Source organism: Tursiops truncatus, chromosome 3 (genome assembly GCF_011762595.2).
Source record: "Tursiops truncatus isolate mTurTru1 chromosome 3, mTurTru1.mat.Y, whole genome shotgun sequence".
In the NCBI taxonomy this organism is placed as follows: Eukaryota; Metazoa; Chordata; class Mammalia; order Artiodactyla; family Delphinidae; genus Tursiops; species Tursiops truncatus.
Genome location: NC_047036.1, coordinates 158,880,566 through 158,900,605, shown reverse-complemented (window position 1 = coordinate 158,900,605; position 20,040 = coordinate 158,880,566). Strand labels below are relative to the sequence as shown.

Here is a 20,040-nt window from a genome sequence, read left to right as displayed (position 1 = left end):
TGCCCTCATGAGAGACCCCAGAGAGCTCCCTCACCACTTCCGCCATGTGAGGACACAGCAGGAAGAAGGTGTCTATGAATCAGATATCAAATCTGCCGGCACCTTGATCTTGGACTGCCAGCCTCCAGGTCAGTCTGCGGTGTTTTGTTACAGTAGCCCGAATGGACTAGGACACTAAACGAAGGATCTCAAGATTCTGAGTCATCCTGGATTACCCAGATGCGCTCTAAAGCCCATGACAAGTGTCTTTATAAGAGACAGAAAAAGAGAAGACACAGGGGAGAGACGAATGTCATGTGAAGACAGAGGCTGAGATTGGAGGGGGGGTGATGCAGCCACAAGCCAAGGAATGCCTGGAGCCCCCAGAAGCTGGAAGAGGCAAGGAAGGATCCTCCCCGAGATCCTTTGGAGGGAGCACGGCCCTGCCCACACCTTGATTTCACACTTCCGGCCTCCAGAACCACAAGAGAGTAAACTCCTATTGTTTGAAGACACCCTGTTTGTGGTACTTTGTTGTGGTGGTGGGGTCTCCTGAAAGTAGGGGGCTCTCTCCTCCCACTGCAGCCCGTTCCTCACCGTCCTCAGGCTCCCGTCCTGAGTTTGGGTCAAAGCTCCCCCGTCCCAGGGCCCAACCTCTCTGCTCTGTGAACAGAGCACTGTGGCAGAGGCTTTCTGGGGACAGAGCCTTGGCCCAGTTTTTGCTATCTAAGGACCAAGGAGGGGTTCCTGGATGTGGGGATGGAGAAGCTGGGAGCTGGTTCTCATTCCATAAACAGCCAAATGGACACTGTCTGTCTGTGGCCTCAGAGGAGGTGACCCACACTGGCTCTAGGTTTCAGTGGGAATCATTTCACCCCAATGTGGCCACAACCCGAGCTCCGCGTGGGTTTCTCCTCACGGAACTGCTAAGCGAACGTCTCCCCAAAAGAGCTTCATATAAGTGCAGTCGGCTTATGGGAATTTCCTGGTGGTTCAGTGGTTAGGACTCTGCGCTTTCACTGCCAGGGCCCAGGTTCAATCCTGGTCAGGGAACTAAGATCCTTCAAGCCGTGTGGCCAAAAAAAAAAAAAGTGAGAAACGTGTGATCAGCTTAGGAGATCAGACTGCTCCGGGACTGGAGGACCTGGACACCCTGGGTGTCCTCTGGTGGCCTGAGCCCACACCCCAAAACCCCACACTTACTTAGAATCGACGGAGCCTGGGGACAGCCCAGCATCTGTCCCCAAGGATGCGTCACCCGACTTCTTCTTCTGGACGGCCAGCTTCTTCGTGCTGGGCTCCCCGTCCATGGTTTCTGCAGAAGGCTGTAGGGGAGGGGGGCTGGGTAAGCAAAGGCAGGCGCCCTCTCCGGAGGGAAGGTGTGGGTCCCGGTGCCACCATGCATTCTATCCACCGTTCCCTTCTGGTGGTGCTTGGACCCTCAGGGGTGAGAGCTGCCGCCTAAAGCTTTACCTGAGTCTTGGTCTGGGACGGGGACAAGAGGAGCCTGGAGACGTCGCTCGTGGATAAGGAAATGCGCCTCTCCCTGCGAGATCACAGAAATGTGGCTTTTACTGACAAGGGTGAGTAGGAGACATTTGGGGTTGCCATGACTGAGAGGGAGAGGGTAGTGCTACTGGCATCTGGTGGGCGGAAACCAGGGATGCTGTTCTGCCCCCCACCGTGCCCAGGACGGCCCCCACCACAGAGATCGAGACGGCCCCAGGGGTCCACTGTGCCAAGGCCGAGAAAGCCTGCCCTAGCAAAAGGCCTGCATCTTCCTCCATCTCTTTATTCCTTTGGACAGGCAGCCCTCTGGGACAAGGGGCTGGTGATTCGGAGTCACCAATATTTAGCCAACTGGGGTCCGAGTGTGTCGAGAGCTGCTCTTTCAGCCTCTGGGTGCGTGTAATCAGTCCCACTGTTGATGAGGAAACTGAGGTCCAGGCAGGCTGGGGAGCGGGGGGACCTCAACCCAAGGGACCACTTTCCACAAGGCTGGAGGCTTTCTGTGTGAACTGGGCTCATTTGGACAGGGGCTTCAGGGTCCCCGGAAGGTGCCTCGTCTTCCCCGAGCCTCTCCCCACCCCCTGGGCCCTTCTTCCTTGGGGCTCCCACCCACCTGGTGTCAGCTCTCAGGCACAGAGCCTCACGCGTTTCTGGGATGCGTGGCGCTGCCTCGGTCCTGCTCCAGGCTTTGGCTATGTAACCCCCGACCCTGCCCGCCCACCCCAGCCCTTGGAGAAAGGAGGGTACAGGGCTTACTTTGTGGGCGTGAGGGCGACCCCCTCGGCCCGGTGCCGCTCGCTGAGGTCCAGGGACTGGCTCAGCACGGTGCTGGGGCCAGCGGTCATCAGCTTCTTGCCCCGCCACAGCTCCACGGCGCTGGCCAGCCGCTCGGCGTCTGGGTCCCTGTACCGCTGAATCTGGGTGGAGCCTCCTGGGCTCTCGGGCCTGTCCTGGGCCCTCGGGCCAACCCCCAGCTTGCTCTTGTCCTTGGGAGTCTCCGGGGTGGCACCGGGGGCCGGCACGCCGACCCTGCTGTCCAGGGCCAGGCTGGTGGGTCGTTCCACGTGGCCGGGCCTGGGGCTCCCGCCCTGGGCTTCAGCTGAGACCAGGCTGCCCGGCGTGGGCTGCGGGGGCTCCTCGGGCTGCTTTTCAGGAGGAGCCAGCCCTGTGTCCGTCCTCGCGTCCCGAGAGCTTTCATCTTCTCTGTCCTCCTTTCTGTCTTCTGCGAGGCTCTCTTGTGGCTCTGGGACGGCCCTTCCAGAAGGTTCTCTGAGGGCGTGCTCTTCCTTACAGGACTGGATGTGCTTGTTCTGGAGCTTCACGTGCTCCAGCCCCCTCTGCCGGCGTGACTCGCGCTTCTCCCGGCTGCTGGGCACTTTCTCGTGACTTTCGGCTGCGTTTTTCTGGGCTGGGGGCGCCTTCTCCGGTCGGGAGCTCTCCACGGGGGACCCGTCACTGGGCCACGCCTCGGGCTCCAGCTCCAAATGCTCGCCGTCCTTGGATGGTTCTGGGCCCTGCGAGGGCTCCTGCCCAGCTGCCCAGCCCGGCCCGGTCTCTGCTGTTTCCTGTTTGGCGGCTCGCTGGGCTTCCCTCTCCTTCTCTGCAGCCTTCTGCTTCTCTGCCACCATCTGGCTGAAGCTGGTGGGGGGAAAGTGAAGGGGGTGCTTTCAGGAACAAATCCACCCAGGGCGTTGGGGACCCCTTTTCTACCTGCAGGTGCAGGGGTGGGGGGCCAGGTGGCATGTGGCGAGACCCTGGCCCTCAGAGATGCTTCTGGAAAGGCAGAACCTCCTCAGTCAGGGAAGGGGGAGACACGGAATGGCCTCTTGTTGTCATGGCCACCTCTGCCTGGCTGGTTCAGGGGAACCTTTATCAGGTCTGTTGTGGGAGGGATCTGTTCAGAACCCTCTGAATTCCTTTGGGGTCCCTGTCCTGGTGGATTCCCAGGCTTCGTGTGTGAGCGGGGGTGAGGGGAGCCCCCTGATGGCTGGTCCTGGTGGCCTGAACCCTCCAGCTCTGAATCCAGGTGCTCTGCCAACCTGCCTGGGGTGGGCAGGTGCAGTGGTGGTGCGGGGGTCCCTGGCAGAGACTGAGTACCGCCAGTGGTGACCTGGGGTTTTGCCAGTAGGTGCCACCTACCAGCCCTGGAGCGTCCCTCTAGGGTCCTGTGTGCCCAGATGGCTAGATGCCTGCCAGCCCCTCCTCAGCCTCCCTGTGTCCAGACAGCTCCACTGGCCAGACGGTGTCTCAGGCAGCCCTTCGGTGAGTGGAATGTTCTGGGGGGCGGGGGGGGCGGGGGGCTTGGTCCCATTCTGCTCACCTCCTGCGCTGCAGGTGCCCCCGGCAGAGGCTCTGCAGACGGATGATGGTCTGTCTCTGGAGCTGGTAGGCTGCCCGCTGCCGGTAGCCCCTCCATGCGGCCTGGAGGTACACTGCTGCCTGTGTCCTCTCCAGTGCCCGGCGGACGCGGTAGGACCGCCAGCAGGCCTGAGAGTGGAGGGGGCATTCAGGGGCTGGGAGGGCGAGACCCCGGCCACCCCCGCCCCCGGCCCCATGGGCCCCCTCAGGACCTGGATGGTGACGGCCGCCCGCCTCATCTGTAGGAAGTGCCTGCGCTCCAGCACCATCCGGAACCAGCTCTGCAGGAGCAGGATCTTCCGCACGACCTCCCGGTGCAGTGTCTCCTGCAGGGCCTGCCGCTCCGTCTCCTTCAGGAAAACCTAGCAGGGAGTGGGCACAGGAGGGGTCAACATGGCCTCCAGAACCCCTGTACTCGACAGGTCTGCTCAGCCCACCCCGGGATTACGTGAGACCAAACTGGTGTGCTGACTGACCTGACCTGACCAAGGGGAGTTTTTTTTTTTTTTTTTTAAATATTGAGATAGAATTCCCAGAACATAAAATTAACCATTTAAAGTGAACAATTCAGTGGCATTTAGTACATTCACAATATTGTGCAGCCATCACCTGGATCTAGCTCTGAAACATTTCCATCACCCCAAAGGGAAACTCCGTGCCCATCAGCAGTCATTTCCTAACCCCCCTCCCCCAGCCCCTGGCAACCACTAATCTGCTTTCTGTCTCTATGGATTTACATGTTCTGGACATTTCATATTAATGAGATCACACAATCTGTGGCCTTTTGTGTCTGACTTCTTTCACTCAGCATGACGTTTTCAAGGTTCATCCACGTAAGCGTGTATCAGGGCTGAATAATACTCCACTAAGTGAATGGCCCACGTTTTGTTTATCTATCATCTCTTGATGGATACATGAATTATTTCTACCTTTTGGCAAGTGACTAGTGCCACTATGAACATACATGTACAAGGATTTGTTTGCACATCTATTTTCAGTTCTTTTGGGTTGATACCTAGGAGCGGAATTGCTGGGCCACATGGTAACTCTATATGATTAACTCGTTGGGGCACTGTGAGGAGACTTGTCACATCTGCTAGAGCCCTGTTGAGGAGCTGCCAGTCATTACAAAGGTTACTGACTGGTTCCTGAACATCCTGTGCTATGGTGTGATGGTCTGATGCCTGAGCCCCACACCTTAGGTCTGCCCCTCTGCCTTCCAGGAAGAAATAACGTGCTGGGCCCCAAGAAACGCACTTCCTCAGCAGAGCCCCTTAGTTTTCAGTGAGTGGCTTGGGCCATGGGAGGACCCTGTGTGTAGCAGAAGGTGGGGTACAGTTTGCAGCCACCCTGAGGGGTGCAAACACTGACCTTGGTCTTGCCGATTTGGTAGCTCCTCTTGTCTATGTCCATCTTCTCCAGCAGGGCAGAGATAACCTCCCTGCAGGGCTGGGCATTCTTGGGCAACAGCACCTGGAACTGCTCCGTGAAATCCTGGGTGATTTTGGCCGAGAAAGGAAAATCTGCGTTAGTGTTTCTGCCACCCGACAAGAAGACGGGGCTCCAGCAATTCTCTGGTCAAGCCGAGTTTCTGAAGGCAAAACTTGGTTTCATGTGAACGGTACTGACAAAGCTAAAATCTTGGACTTTCTGAAACAGTATAAAGCTTAAGAAAGACTGTCGCAGACACAGAGCACCGATCTTTCAGTCAGTCAGTGAGTGACCACTGAGGACCTGCTGGGTGCTGGCGTTGTTGGGGGGCAGCCAGGAGATGGAGCTGCTCTTGGGGGGCCCACAGTCTGGCTCATTAGAAGGCTGAACCATAGCTGGAGGCATGTCCCCACACTGCCCTCGCTTTTCTGGCCTCATTGCACGGCATGCGGGATCTTAGTTCCCCAACCAGGGATAGAACCTGTGCCTCCTGCAGTGGAAGCGCAGCGTCCTAACCACTGCACCACCAGGGAAGTCTCAAGGTATGCCCTTTTTAAGTAAACAATTACGCCAAATTTTTAAGAGCGAAGCCATTAATGAGACACACCAGCATTTCCTCCCTTTTCGGTAATTTGCCTTTCCTATTTATGTAGGATCAGAAAGATGATATTCCCATTCTGTGGATGAAAAAGGGAGGCATGCCACAATGAAGCCATGTCCCTGAGGCCATACGGGTAAAGCCTGAACGGGGACCAGGTGCTGCCACCTCTGGTTTCAGGCCCAGTGCTCACTCGAGCACCACACAGCTGCTGCCAGCTCCCAGCATGAGCCAGGGGTTCTCAACCTGGGCCATGTGGACCCCTGGGGACATTCAGTGATACATGGAGACATCTTGGGTTGTCAGAACTCAGGGGAATAGTGTTCCTGGCATCTTGCGGGTGGAGGCCAGGGATGCTGCTCAACACCCAATGGTGCACAGGGCGGCCCTCACCACAGAGAATGACCCAGCCCCAAGTGTCAACGGTGACGTGGTTGAGAAACTGCTGTAATTTGGTCTTCACCAATGTGAGGTTACTGGTGATCTTCTGTGTTTCTAGAAAGCCCAGGGAGTCATCTCTGAAGTCATCACCTCCTTGGGCCTCAGTTTCCATATTGGGAAAATAGGAAGCAGGGCCCCCTTGCTGCTGGTTGACAGAATAAAAGAGCTGGGTATAAAAGTGTGTATTACAGAAGATGCTCAATAAAGGGCCGACCTGCACAGGGATCTGCTTGTACAGTTCCCTCCTCCCCACTTGGTTTAACACACCTCTTGCGAGGAACTATGTCCCCGACCATGAGAAAAGAATGATCTGGTACAAATGCCAACAGTGCCAGCCAGCGTGAAGAAACCCTAATGGAAAGTAACCTGCCAGGCTCATGCTCCATAGACGCGCCCTTTCTGGAGGTGGCTAGTATCCCAGGCAGCCATGCATGTGCACGAGAGCATCCTACCTGGAACGTGTACTTGGCGCTGTAGCCCGACCTCCGGATCCGCACGGTCTCCAGCATGCCTGTGTAGCGCAGCTGCTGCAGCACCAGCTCATCATCGAAACACAGCTCTTTCTGAAACAGGATTGAGCAATCAGGGCAGATGCCTGTAGGTGGCTGGGGACAGGATCCCTGGGAAGAGGTGTCTATTCCCACGTGACTGCCATCCCTCGGGACTCCAGATACGGATGCAGTCAGGGCACACCCGTGGGCTGGGGCTGATCTGGGAATGTCCCCAGCCTGGCAGGCGCGGGCACCTGCAGGATCTGTTTTTTTTTTTTTTCCTTGCTCCAGACGTTTTTTTGGGAATAAAGACATGGGGCCACTCAGCAGTGATGCCTAAGGCATTCATCTCTTCTAGAAAACTTGGCCATCTGATCTGCTCTATTCCCTGTTGTCCGGGAGACAGATGCCACTTCTCACTGCCTCACTCAAGAGAATTTGCTGCAAAGAGTTATTTCCTAAAGGCCCCTTTCCAAACCTGTTAAACTCATACCCTGTGCCACGTATCAGGGTGAGTAGTGGGGATTCGGCAGACAGAACACACTGCTGGGCCCCCCGTGGGAGGTGTCACAGGAGAGGGGACCCTGGGCTGAGTCCTGAGGGCTGAGTAGAGGACAGGCAGGGGGGCGGGCAGGGAGCAGCTGGGTGAAGGCCCGAAGGAGGAAGGGGAAGCCAAGGGGTGGACAGGAATGCAGAGAGACGCTTGCTGATGGAGGGGTGGGGGTGAGGGGGAGGAGGGGCTGAAATAAGGCTGGATCAGTGAGCTTCCAGCCCAGAGCTCAGGGGCCTGGACTCCATGCTGGTGGGGGTTATTTTAAGTGGATGGAGGGGAGGGAAAGGCATGAGGGGAGGGATGTCATGATTGGGTGCGGGCGGGGGGGGGCTTCTGGTATGTGGTGGGCTCTTGGAGACAAGGGATTCTACTCAATACACTAAAAAGCACAGCATAGCGCCCCCTACAGCAAAGAATGATCTGCAGCCATGGCCCATGTCCAAAGCAGGTGCTGATGGAGCGTTTCCCGAGTTGCCCAAAGCTGAGGCAAAATCCGAATGGGTGGAGAAGACAGGCCTCATTCTGCTGCTGGTGGAAGATGGGGAAGGGGGACAGAAATCTCTGAGATGCCACTGGGGGACCAGGAATGGGAAGGGAGGGGAGACAGAGTGAGTCCAGGTCCTCGCCTGGGGACGGAAAGCTGTGGCACCTGGCAGGGCCAAGCTGGGCTCTGGACGTTAGCAGAGCGTCCCAGGAGCAGGGGAGAGGCAGGGAAACAGGAAGAGTGGAGACAGAGAGCGTGGGTGAACAGAATCGCCAAGAGACACTTGCTCAGAGATCGGTTTGTGCCTGGGAGGGAGCCCAGGTCCCAAATGGCCTCCAGTAAAGTCCCTGAGGGGATGGAGTGGCCGGTGGACCCCCGGGGAGAAGGAAGCCTGGCTGCAAGGGCTGAGCCCGCCACTGTTGGCCCCCACTGGTGCTCTGTCTTTCCAGAAAGTTCAGGATGAGCGGCAGGCTCTGTTGCCTGACTTCAACCTCTCCCTTCCAGCACATTCTCTGCACTGATTGCCTTTGGGATATATCTGAAGAGCACCCCCGACCTGTCCCTCTTCGGACAGACTTTCTCTGGAGCCCCGCCATGTTCCAGAGGACGTCTCTATTCTTGGCTGGTCACCAGGTTGCCCTTGCTGCCTCCTGCTGACCCCCTCTACCCCCGGCTACAGCACACGTCTACAGTTCCCGAAACCTGTGTGGACACTTGCTTCCTTGAGGACTCTCCTGACCAACCCTCCCCGCTCCCAGCACCGCGCCCCCCCCAACAGGAACACCCCTTGCCGAGCCACCAGACCTCGGCTTGGCTTTCACCGCCCCCGAGACGTGGGAGCCCCTCACCTTCTCGGCGTTGGAGCGGATGCAGCGGATGAAGAAGGGCTCTGCCTTCCCCAGCGCCTCCAGGAGCTTATTAAGGGATGTCTGGGGAGAGAGGGGGAAGGTGCTGAGCTGGGACCCCCAAGGACACACTCCTCGGTGGGAGGGGAGCCAGGTCACCTGCCTGTATCGGTGGCGGGGCACCCGTGCTAATGCAGGACATGGGAGGTTGCAGTGCGACATTCTGACCAGAGGCTGTGTTACCCCGGGGAGCCCCCAAGGGAGCTGAGGGGTCCCCATGGCTGAGAGCCACCATCTTCCCAGGGCCCTCCTGCTTCTGTCTCAGTGCGGGGAAGGTGGTGGAACCAGATAGACTCTTTCTGGGATTTAAAACACGGGTCAGCCTCAGAAGGGACCATGGATGCAGTGGCTTTAGTCTCTGGCCTGCTGCTTCCAAAAAGGATTTGTGGTAGTTCCTACATGGGGTAATTAAAAAAAAAAAAAAAAGGGCCAGCGGCCATTGGACCCCACTGAAAAAAAGTGTCCCTGAGCTTCCTGGCAACCAGGTAAAAAAGGGAAACATGACCTAAGGACACAGTTTGGTGGTCACGTCAACTCACATGCTGATTCATGACTCTTTTAACTTGGTGGTTCTCAACCAAGGGTGATTCTGTTACCCCAGGGGAATTTGGCAAGATCTGGAGACTTCTTGGTTGTCGTGACTGGACAGTGCTGCTGGTATCTGGTGGGTGGAGGCTAGCAATTCTGCTGAGCATCCCACAACTCATGGGACGGCCCCCACCACGGAGGATGACCCAACCCCAAATGTCAAGCTGTGACGAGGTCAGGAGCCCCCGGGATAACAGTAGGCTGCCTGTGTTGGGTTTGTTTTGACCCAGCCACGTGAGTGTCAGGCTGAGTTCAGCACCGCCTCCTGCCCCCTTGGGCCACCTACCTGGAACTGGGCGCTGATGCTGGGCGGCTTCTTCTTCTTGTGCAGGTGCAGCAGGGACTTGGTGGTGCGGTCGTGCAGGGTCATACTGATGATGAGTTTCAGGGATTTGGAGTCCAGCAGGTTCTAGGATAGAAACACAGGGTCCGGCCTGCCCTCCCAAAGCCCCAGCGGGCACTGGGAGACCTCTCGGACGTCCCCGGAGCCACAACAATGCCCCTCCCAGGTGGCAGCTCTGAGGCTCAGTCTTGGGGTTGTGCTGTCAGAGACAGGGTGGGGGCAGGTGGGCCTGGTGGCGGTGACAGGGGGACTGAACCTGGGCTGTGTCCTGTGGATGGCGCTGCCTCCGGGCGGGCTGGTTACAGCCTCTTGTGGCCCGAGTGCCCAGAAGCCAAGAGCTACAGAGTGCTGGCTTCCTTCCTCGCAGCTCAAGGAATGCCAAGCACCCCGTGTTTCCATGTGCGCTCATCCGGCCAGCCCTCCCTCACGGGCCAACCCTTACTGTCGCTGACGAGGGGGACTAGCGCTGTCCCACCTGTTGGCCAGACTGAGGGGTTGCCTTATACTCTCCGTCTGCATGCTGTACGTAGAGACTAGACAGAGCGTCCGGGTGCACTTGACCCAAGGCCGGCTGCTGGGGTCTTGGCTGCCAGCGGTGCACAGCTGCCCCCTTCCTGACAGGACCACCCTGGCTGAAGGGCCTCCTCTCCCTGGATGCCCACGAGGTGCTGCAGCCATCCCACCCTCTGGAGGTGGCTCGCAGCTAAAGACCCCTGATGTGGGGATATGACAGAAGGGTCCCATCGCCTCTCGGCGAGATAAGCTCTGTGGTAAACACTCCTGGGCTCCCCGGGGGATCAGGCTGAGCCCACCTCCTGGCTCAGTCCTGACCCTGCCCAGACTGCTTCCCCCTCCCTCCCCCCCCTTCGGGTTTCTCCTGGGAGCTCCCCCTTAAACACCACTTGGGCAGAGATCCCCATCACAGGCCCTGCCTCTAGGAAACCCAAACAAAGACACCTCTGTATCATTTCAACAGGAGACACTGTTTTCTAGAGGGGAAGGGGGAGATGATAGGAAAGGGAAGGAATCAAAGAAGCTTGAGAAGTTAAAAGTCACCTCCCGCCCCCCCCGCCCCAGTTTTCCAGAAAAACTTGAACCAGGCGCTTGCAAGGCAGTGTCAGACGGTGTCGCACGTGTTTACCTTTGGAATGATCTGCTTTTGTTTGATACCTTTACTTTTCCTGTCAAAATATTAAAAATGGTTTTGTGAACAGAAGGAACATGATGTCTGGATCTGGGTTAGTTCAGCAAGCCACACCTTGCGGGTTAGATGGAGTGAGAACAGAGAGAGGAAGAGAGTCCAGAGGCACAAGTGCAACGAGGCCGCCGCCTCGCCGGGGACCTGGTGGGCTCCCCTGCACATGTGTGGGGGACTGTCGCTCCTGTGACTGTGCACACCGGCCTCACTGGGCCAGCGGCTGCCCCTGGGGTGGCAGGAGCACCTGGTCTGGGGGCCACTCGGTCTGGGAGCAGAAGGGGCGGCTGGTCATCTACAGGGCAGAGCACAGGGCTGGCTATGGGGGAGCTGGGATCTCACAGGACGATGGTGGGATGCCCCACATGGGGCTTCGGGGGATCCCGCGAGGCTCTGACGCCTACCAGGTGTCCCAGCTCTATTTGCTACACGTTGGCAAACATCAAGCCGGTCCGCAGAGACCCTTCCGCCCCCGCCCCGGCAGCAGGGCAGGGGTCTGTCTCGCAAAGAACTGAGATGGGGCCTGGGTAGGGGAGCCTTTGGACTCGAACTGGCAGAAGGTTAAAAATGAAAGCTGATCTTTTGGCCGAGGGAGGGGGGATAACCCCTACCCTCTTAGACACTTTATGGAATCTTGCAGAGGAGAGAAAGATTTAAAAAAAAATTGCAGCTTGGCCTGTTTTTAAGACCCACTGAGGAAATGGTTCCCCACAGATTTGCAAGATGCTCGGCTGTGAGGTTCTCTGTGTGTCAGGTTTCATGTTAATCCCGGCCGGGTGGAATAAGGCATAATAAAAATGACTTTGCAAACAGGCTGCACGGCAGACACAAGCTTTGCTCTCTGCTGGCCTGAGCCCCGAGCGGTTGCTTGTGCCCATTGGTTGAGGCTGCTGCCCACCTGGTATGTGGGTACGAAAATCATCACCCCTGCTTTGCAGACACAGGCCAAACGCTCAGAGCGCTCAGGTCATGCAGTGAGTTAGTGGAAGGTCCAAACCTAGTCTGTGCGGTTTCTGGCCCTTTGTATCACGTCACGCCCCCAAAGCAGGGTCACGGGATGCGCGGAGGCCCGCAAGATTGCACACCCTGCTTCTGACGGCTGCGCTATAAGCTCACGGTGGCAAAGGCGGGGGTGGGGCGAGGGGCAGCAAGCCTTGCCCCGCACATTTGGGGGCAGAAAATCAGATGCTTCGTGGGGGAGCATTCCTGTGAAGCTGTGCTGGGCACTGGGGAGCTGGCAAGGATTTGGGTCACAGTGCAGACACCAGGGAGGGAGGATTACGAGGGCCACTTAGCGATGGCTGGTGTGAGAACAGAACCACAAGACAGCGCAGCGTTTAGAGCGGCTGATTCAGTGTTACAGGAAGCCCACGTGGGCCGGGCCCGGGCGGGGCGGGGGGGGGGGTCCGGAGCGGGGAGGCGGTCGTTGCACTTGTGGGGGAGCGGGGGGTGCCCACAGCCTCAGGGGGGACTCACAGGATGAAGGTGCGGGGTTTCTGGAGCCGACTGAGGGACTGGAGAAGCCTACGGGGGTCGTCACCCTGCCAGGGCAATCCTTTGATGGTCTTGATGATTTGGTCATGCAAATCGCTGGGTGGGGGGGAGGGGTGCAGTGATAGAGAGAAGACCAAGTTAGAGCAGCGGGCCCGCCACCTCAGGGTCCCTGGCACGGTCGGGACCGTCCTCAGGCCACTGGAGCCAAAACATGCAGCTGGGGGAAGCCTGAACGCTGCCGCCACTCCCTCCTGCACCAAGAAGAGGGCTTCACCCGGGAGCAGCAGCCCACCCCAAGGAGGCTCCGCCCTCCCGGGAGGCAGGGGGCTGGGGCCACTTCCGGTTGAACAGAGTTTGCAACATGGCATCTCGGATCGCTGGAAAAGGCCTCACGTTTAAGAGCCTTTTGGAGTCTGTAAAAAGTATCAAGGGGCTACTGAAAACAGAAGACCGGGGAGGTCTCTGTGGGAAGCAGCAGATTGGTTTCTCCTGGTGGTTCTGTGGGCTGCCTCCTTGTGGGCTTCAAGAAATGCCTTGGGAAGAACAAATTGGAATTCACACACGGATCAACCTGGGGCGATGCCGCCCCCTGCCCCCCATCCCCCATGCTTGGCTGTCCTGACTGGGGGAGGGGGCGCTACCGGCATCTGGAGGGTGGAGGCCAGGGATGCCTCTCAATTCCTTGCAGTGCACAGGACGGCCCTACCACAGGGTGACCCAGCAGAGTGCCAAGGGTGAGAAACCCTAACTGAAGATCCTTACCCCCCAAATTCAACCTTATTAGCTTTCTTTTGTTCAGTTGCCGTGGGTTCAGGGCCGAGCATACATTTTAGGTGTGAGAATGAGAATGGCTTAGAGACAAAAACTGAATGCTCGCGAAAAACGTCTAGATGACAAATGTTTTGGATAGAACTTCTAGAAATGAGGTGGCGACGGCTGCAGGATGAGCTGGGACCTTCTCTCTTTTGTAAAAATTCCTCGTTCCAGTTATTTTAAATACATGTTTAAGCTCTGAGCAGTTGGCCTGGGAAGACCCCGATCGGCAGCCCCCTGTCTGTGTTCCATGCACCATGCCCAGGGCCGGAATGGCCACACTTACCTCTGCTCCCTCACCCTCCAGGGAGGCACAGAGCAAAGACAACAGAGGGGTCACGTTTCACCTCCACACCCTGAGCGGTCAGTGCAGCGGCCAGAGCTCCTGATGACAACGAGGCCCTTGGCTCCAGCCCACACCCCCCTGACGTGGCCAAAGCTGGCGAGAGCGCCCCTCGGCTCGCCGATCCCCCTCTTGCTCTGGATACTGCGCTGAGCACCTCGGGTGACGGCTCCTCTGGGCGTGCCTCCCTGGTCTTGGGTTCGAAGGCCCTTGCTTCTACTTACTTCTTGCTTTCATAGAAAGCAATGATGTCCTCAAAAGCGTTAATATCGAACTCCTCAGAGCCGTCAAATGAGAAATCTAGCATTGAGCAGCTGAAAGGGAGAATCTGTATAAACTAAATGCGCTCTTGGGGCAGGATTCGCAGCCCGGGGGCCAGGCCCTGGGGAGACCAAGTGGGTCAGGGGCCACTTTCAAATACTGGGACGTGGTTTTTTTTTTTTTTTTCTCTTGCCTCCTTTTGGGTGAAAAAGCTGATTTAAAAATGCACCTTTTTAAAAGGAGGAAAATGACACGCTGCTTTCAGACAAACGACATGGGGTCACTTACCTAGGTGCTAGCTCTACCTCCACACATATGCGTTTGTGAATCTCCTGAGGGAGTTTTTATTATAAAGTGTTCAAAAATAAAATGACTTTTTCATGTTTTGAAATTTAGTGACTCGCTCCTGGGGAATTTGTTGAGTCTTGAGAAAGAGGTTGGGGACTCAGCTGCCCCAGGGCCTTTGCACATGCTGCCCCCACGGCTAGCACACCCTGCCTGCCTTGTCTGGCCCAAGTGGTCCCTTCTCAATGTAGCCTGCCTCTCTCAGGCTGCCAGAAGGGTCCCTCCCCTGGCTTTGTCATGGCCTCAGATGTCTGTCCAGTGTAGCCTTTTTTAATCCTGGAAGCACAAGCCTGCTCACTTTTACACTCAGGAGCAACTGGGGTACGTGGAGGACCCTTGGCCATTGCTAGGTGGCCACAAGACACCCTTATAGGCAACGGTGCATCTGTGTTTCTGACTGAGAGTGAAGGAACTTAGCTGATTGGCTTTCGGGACACCCCAGGCAGGCTAAGGGCGGAAGTGCTCTTAAATCAAGCTTGTTGCTCTGTGAGACCAGCAGCCCTTGGGCCCCACCCACCAACGGTCATGACCGGCCATGAAAAGCTCCTTTGTAAACTGAGCCGCCCACATCCCCCTAAGGCAGATGATGCACGAGGCCTGCCTCGCAGAAATGCGGCCACCAGATGCCGTTACTTCTGGGTCTTTCTTGTTCAAGCGGCTGCTGTGTTCCTTATTCTGGTCAACCCCGACCTGGGTTCAGAGTGTCGGGTTTCTGGCGCCATTTTAAACAATGCCGCTGACTACTGGCTTCACTTGGGATAAATCAAGGTCTCGCTCACCGGTACAGTTTTTCCGATGGGGTGCTGGCTCCTCTCTGCAGCTCTCCCAGGTGACCTCGGGCACCAGAGCTGCCCAGACCTGCTGGGGACACAGAGCAGATGAAGTTTGGGGGGTGGGGGTCGCTTGTAGCTGAAGGGCTTTGTAACTTTTCCATGGAGGCTGTGATCCTGACTTGAGCCCGTTTAAAAAAAAAAAAAAAAAAAAAGGGCCTGACACTCAAATTTGGGCAGAACGGGGAACCGTGAAATGTTCCATTCCCCACAAAACAGCATCATCTATTTCCTACTTCTCATAAAGGCTTTAACCTTTTGGTCCTCCTTTAATAGACACCCTTCCTAAAATGCCGTGGTTGGTATCTCGAGCTGAGTGACCCTGGGGGAGCCACTCAGCTCTTCTGGGCCTCAGGTTATCCTCACAGAAAAGTGGTGACACACCTTCCTGCCTTGCACATATGAGGTTAAATTATACACCCCGCTACAGACTTTCCGTTTGGGACGATAAAAGACCTTGGGAGCTAATTTACAACAGCCAAGGCATGAAAGCAACCTAAATGTCCATCAACAGATGAACGGATAAAGAAGATGTGGTATATTTACACAATGGAATATTACTCAGCCATAAAAAAGAATGAAACAATGCCACTTGCAGAACATGGATGGACCTAGAAATTATCATACTAAATGAAGTGAGTCAGACAGAGAAAGACAAATTTTATATGCTATCACTTATATGTTGCATCTGAAAAATAGTACAAATGAACTTATTTACTAAACAGACTCATAGACATAGAAAACAAACCTATGGTTACCAAAGGAAAAGGGTGGCAGGAGGGATAAATTAGGAGTTTGGGATTAGCAGATACAAACTATTACATATAAAATAAACAACAAAGTCCTACTGTATAGCACTGGGAACTATATTCAATATCTTGCAATAAACTATAATGGAAAAGAAAAAAAAAAGAGTTTGGGGAGCCAGAGAGAAGTGCTGGTTGTACAACCTTGGGAATGTGCGAAATGAAATGAAAATGTACACTTTGCAACGGACTATGAGTGTCCTCTTCTCAACAGTGACCTGGGGACCCTCCTACCTGCAGCCTTTTCAGCCCTCTCGGCCCGCAGGCGCCCGGCCTCCCGGAGCACGGCCATGGCCTGGATGGCAGCCCGGAGCACCGCCCAGCGGAACACGGCCACGGGGTCCATGCCGATGAGCTCCCGAACGTAGGAGCTGTCGCTGCCCCGCAGGAGGGCCACTATGTCCGGCCGCATGTAGTCCATATTCTTCTCCCGGAAGTCCTGGTGGGGGGTGGCAGGAGGGATGATGGAGGGGGGTGGTCCCTTGCCAGTGCCGGCCGAGGCCCTGGGGGCCAGCATGGGAAGGACTAGTGGGCAGTGCATCTCAACAACAGAGACGTGGCTCCTGCCGTGGAGCCCTCGACAGTAGAGCCAGGGGTTTGACACTGGGTCCGAGAGCCCTGAAACTTCGCCCAGCAAGAGCAATAAAGAGGAGGGACGGGGCTTCCCTGGTGGCGCAGGGGTTAAGAATTCGCCTGCCAATGCAGGGGACACGGGTTCGAGCCCTGGTCCAGGAAAACTCCACATGCCGTGGAGCAACTAAGCCCGTGCGCCACAACTACTGAGCCTGCGCTCTAGAGCCCACGAGCCGCCACTACTGAAACCTGTGCGCCTAGAGCCCATGCTCCGCAACAAGAGAAGCCACCGCAATGAGAAGCCCGCACACTGCAACGAACAGTAGCCCTCACTCGCCTCAACTAGAGAGAGCCTGTGTGCAGCAACGAAGACCCAATGCAGCCAAAAATAAAATAAATAAATAAATGTATAAAAAAAAAGTTTAAAAAGAAAAAAAAAAAAAGAGGAGGGACAGAGCAAGTGCCAGAGGGAAGGGGCCTCCAGGGTACCCACGCAGTCCCCTTCCCGCCTCCCAGGCAGAGCGTGACTTGACTGATGATGGCAGCGGATGGCTGCGTACCTTGATCTGATATTTCACTTTCCCTGCGAAGTGCTGAATGATGAACGCCGGCTCCATGACGGGGGTGCCGAGGAAGTACCTGTTGTCCTCATGCTGCTGTTTGAACTTGGCCAGCAGGGTCTGGCTCGTGGCGTGGGGAAAGCTGGGAAGAGGACGTAAGACATTTAACTGCAGGAACTGCAGCCGGTCACCCACTCTGCGTTGCAGGTCGCGGGCCCTCCGTGGATGAGGTGGGTGGGTGCTTGGGCTCCTGCAGGCTGAGCACGGGGCCGAGGGCCGGGAACCTGCCACCTGGCTTGAAGAGGCTGTGAGCAAAGTGATGCACTTGGGGCTGCGGAGCAAACTTGGAACAGGCAGAGCAGCCCAGCGCTCACGCGAACGTGCGGTCCAGGCAAGACTGGGACCTGGGCCTGCCGTGGGCAGCTCCTGGAATAATCCCAGGACGGGGTGACTTCTGGTCTCAGGTCCATCTGCCCCTGGGTGCTGTGTCTTGGAGTGGGTCTTGCCCGTGTTCCTCTGTTAGAGGGAGGGGCCGGCAGAACGGGATGAAGCAGGGAGGGGGGCTGGGGGCAGAATAAGGGAGCCGTTGTACCTGGCTATTTTGGCCTCCCAGGAAGGAAATGCCACAGCCAGCTTTGGCATCCCCAGCCTCTGCCCAGCCTCACCGCAAAACACGGGCAGAAAGACGTGCCTCCAAATCCCCGATGCCTGGCTCCGTGGCTTAACAGGGGGCAGAGGAGGAGAGTCTCTGTAGCTACAGGGCACATCATTGCCAGGGCCAGGGTGTGGAGCGTGAGAGATCCATTCACTCAGTTGTGGAAATAAATAACATTTTGACACACTATTTTAGCAAATTCAATTCAAGCCTTCTCCGCCCCTGCCCCCATTCCCCCAACTCCATGATGAACTAAAATGGCAAGACTTTGTTTTTTTTTTTTTTTTAAATAGCAAGATTTTCAACAAAGACAAATCCGACCCTGCTCCGCCCCGCCCTGTCTTGCACACTTCCCACAGATTCGGCTCTGGGAGTTTCCTGGGAGTGATGATTTAGCCCTTCCTACCACCCTGCCTCTTCCCTTGTCTGGACGTTCTCTCCGCAGATCCCGGCCTAGGATGGATGTGTCCTGTCCTGGACGGGACTTGGTCTGAGACAGGAGGTACGGCTGATTCACACCAGCCCTGAGGGGACTTCGGCAGCAAACAAGGGGCCTGATAAAGTGGTTGATAAAAAGACTGTCCACATCTGGACCCCCAGAACCTGGGAATGTGACCTTAGATGTAATCAAGTTAAGATGAGGTCATCAGGGGGAAATTCCCTGGCAGTCCAGTGGTTACGTCTCGGAGCTTTCACTACCGAGGGCCCGGGGTTCAACCCCTGGTCGGGGAACTAAGATCCCACAAGCTGCGTGGTGGTATGGCCAAAAAAAAAAAGGGAGGCCATTAGGGTTGGCACTAATCGACTAGGACTGGAGTCCTTATAAGAGGGGATGAGACAGAAAGAGAGAAGATGATGTGACTACAGAGGCAGAGATTGATTGGAGTGATGCAGCCACAAGCCAAGAACACCTGGACCCCCAGAAGCTGGAAGATGCAAAGAAGCATCCTCCCCTAGAGCCTTTGGAGGGAGGGTGGCCCTTCCCACACTTTGATTTCAGCCCACCAATACTGATTTTGGACTTCTAGTCTCCAGAACTGTGAGAGAATACATTTCTGTCGGTTTAGTCTGTCTGTGATTTCAGGAGCTCTGGCTGGGTGACCAAGCATGAAGCACCTTAAAAATACCTTCTCCAGCCTTCATGGTGTCCTGTGGACGAGGGGCGGCAGGTAGAGAATCTCGCATCTGGGCCCGATTCCATGCCCTGCCCTTTGCAAGGACGCACCAAGCCCATGCCCAGTTTCTAGATTCAGGTCCCCCAATACTTGCCCGAGGACTCCCAGGAGGGTGTGCTTCCAAGTTCACTGCTATCTCGAGTGTTAATATTTCTGTGGTGGATGGTACTGTATTTTGCAAACGTGAGGTCAGGATTTGTGGCCGCATGAGTCTGAGCAACTTGGAAGTTCTTGGGATGGTATGGATTTGGGGTGAGGCTCTGGGGCTGCAGAGCCGGAATGGTGCCCGGGTCTGCGGACGCACTGGGCCGTGGACACTCACTTGCTCTCTTCATCCAGGAGATAGAAGAGGCCGGTGGGCTTCTTGCTGATCAGATGTATGCAGCCAACGTTGTCTGTGTAGTCGATGTTGTGCCACGAGATCCCTTCGCTCTGGTACTCCTCCTGCAGGGTTCGAGGGGTATCCGGTAAGTTCATCATTTCATGGACATGTTAATATTTATGTAGCACACGTCATATAAAAAACATATTTTATTTACGCATGCTTGTACATATTTAAATATAAATGTGCAAATAACATAGAATGCACATTAATGTACCAATAGGAATATAACAATAAAACTATAAAATTATTCAATAAATGAACAGTTAGCCACAGGAGTGCACATTGTCAAACATCTACAGTAGGTCCCCTACGTACGAACCTTCAAGTTGCGAACTTGCAAAGATGCAAACGTGCATTTGCATGTCCAATCACTTAAGTTAGTTCACGTGTCTGGCGTACATTGTCACATGCGTGCATCCTCTACAAGTGGTTGTGCAGCTTGCCCTCCGTCTCCTATTGCTGACGATCCTTCAGCTCTACCATCTCCCACCTCCTCTCCCTCCTCCAGTCAGTAACCCTTCTTTCCTGTTCACTCGATGCCAGCCTCTGTATGCCAGCTGTGGTACTGTACTACTGTACTTTTCAAGGGACTGTACTGTAAGATTAAAAATGTTTTCTTTATTTTTTGTGTTTTTTTTTTTAAATTAATTTATTTATTTTTGGCTGCATTGGGTCTTTGTTGCTGTGCACGGGCTTTCTCTAGTTGCAATGAGCGGGGGCTACTCTTCGGTGCGGTGCGCAGGCTTCTCATTGTGGTGGCTTCTCTTGTTGCGGAGCACGGGCTCTAGGCGCGCGGGCTTCAGTAGTTGTGGCACGTGGGCTCAGTAGTTGTGGCTCGTGGGCTCCAGAGCACAGGCTCGGTAGTCGTGGCGCACAGGCTTAGTTGCTCCGTGGCATGTGGGATCTTCCCAGACCAGGGCTTGAA

At 55.8% G+C, this 20,040-nt stretch overlaps 1 protein-coding gene across 12 annotated transcripts in view; it reads right to left on the bottom strand.

Moving 5' to 3' along the window:
- MYO9B (myosin IXB) overlaps positions 1-20,040 on the bottom strand; it is a 91,106-nt gene that overhangs the window by 12,589 nt on the left and 58,477 nt on the right. For 6 of the 12 annotated variants that reach the window (XM_073803029.1, XM_073803019.1, XM_073803026.1 and 3 more), the window contains exons 11-26: positions 19,053-19,174; positions 16,901-17,042; positions 16,002-16,206; positions 14,911-14,992; positions 13,750-13,839; positions 12,352-12,465; positions 10,822-10,861; positions 9,624-9,746; positions 8,693-8,773; positions 6,769-6,879; positions 5,218-5,340; positions 4,059-4,208; positions 3,809-3,975; positions 2,245-3,126; positions 1,453-1,525; positions 1,183-1,304 (exon numbers count right to left, since the gene is read on the bottom strand). In XM_073803029.1, the coding sequence (XP_073659130.1) occupies positions 1,183-1,304; positions 1,453-1,525; positions 2,245-3,126; positions 3,809-3,975; positions 4,059-4,208; positions 5,218-5,340; positions 6,769-6,879; positions 8,693-8,773; positions 9,624-9,746; positions 10,822-10,861; positions 12,352-12,465; positions 13,750-13,839; positions 14,911-14,992; positions 16,002-16,206; positions 16,901-17,042; positions 19,053-19,174 (2,627 nt within the window). The remainder of the gene's footprint in view (positions 1-1,182; positions 1,305-1,452; positions 1,526-2,244; positions 3,127-3,808; positions 3,976-4,058; positions 4,209-5,217; positions 5,341-6,768; positions 6,880-8,692; positions 8,774-9,623; positions 9,747-10,821; positions 10,862-12,351; positions 12,466-13,749; positions 13,840-14,910; positions 14,993-16,001; positions 16,207-16,900; positions 17,043-19,052; positions 19,175-20,040) is intronic. The other 6 variants (XM_073803020.1, XM_073803025.1, XM_073803023.1 and 3 more) reach the window with 6 other exon arrangements.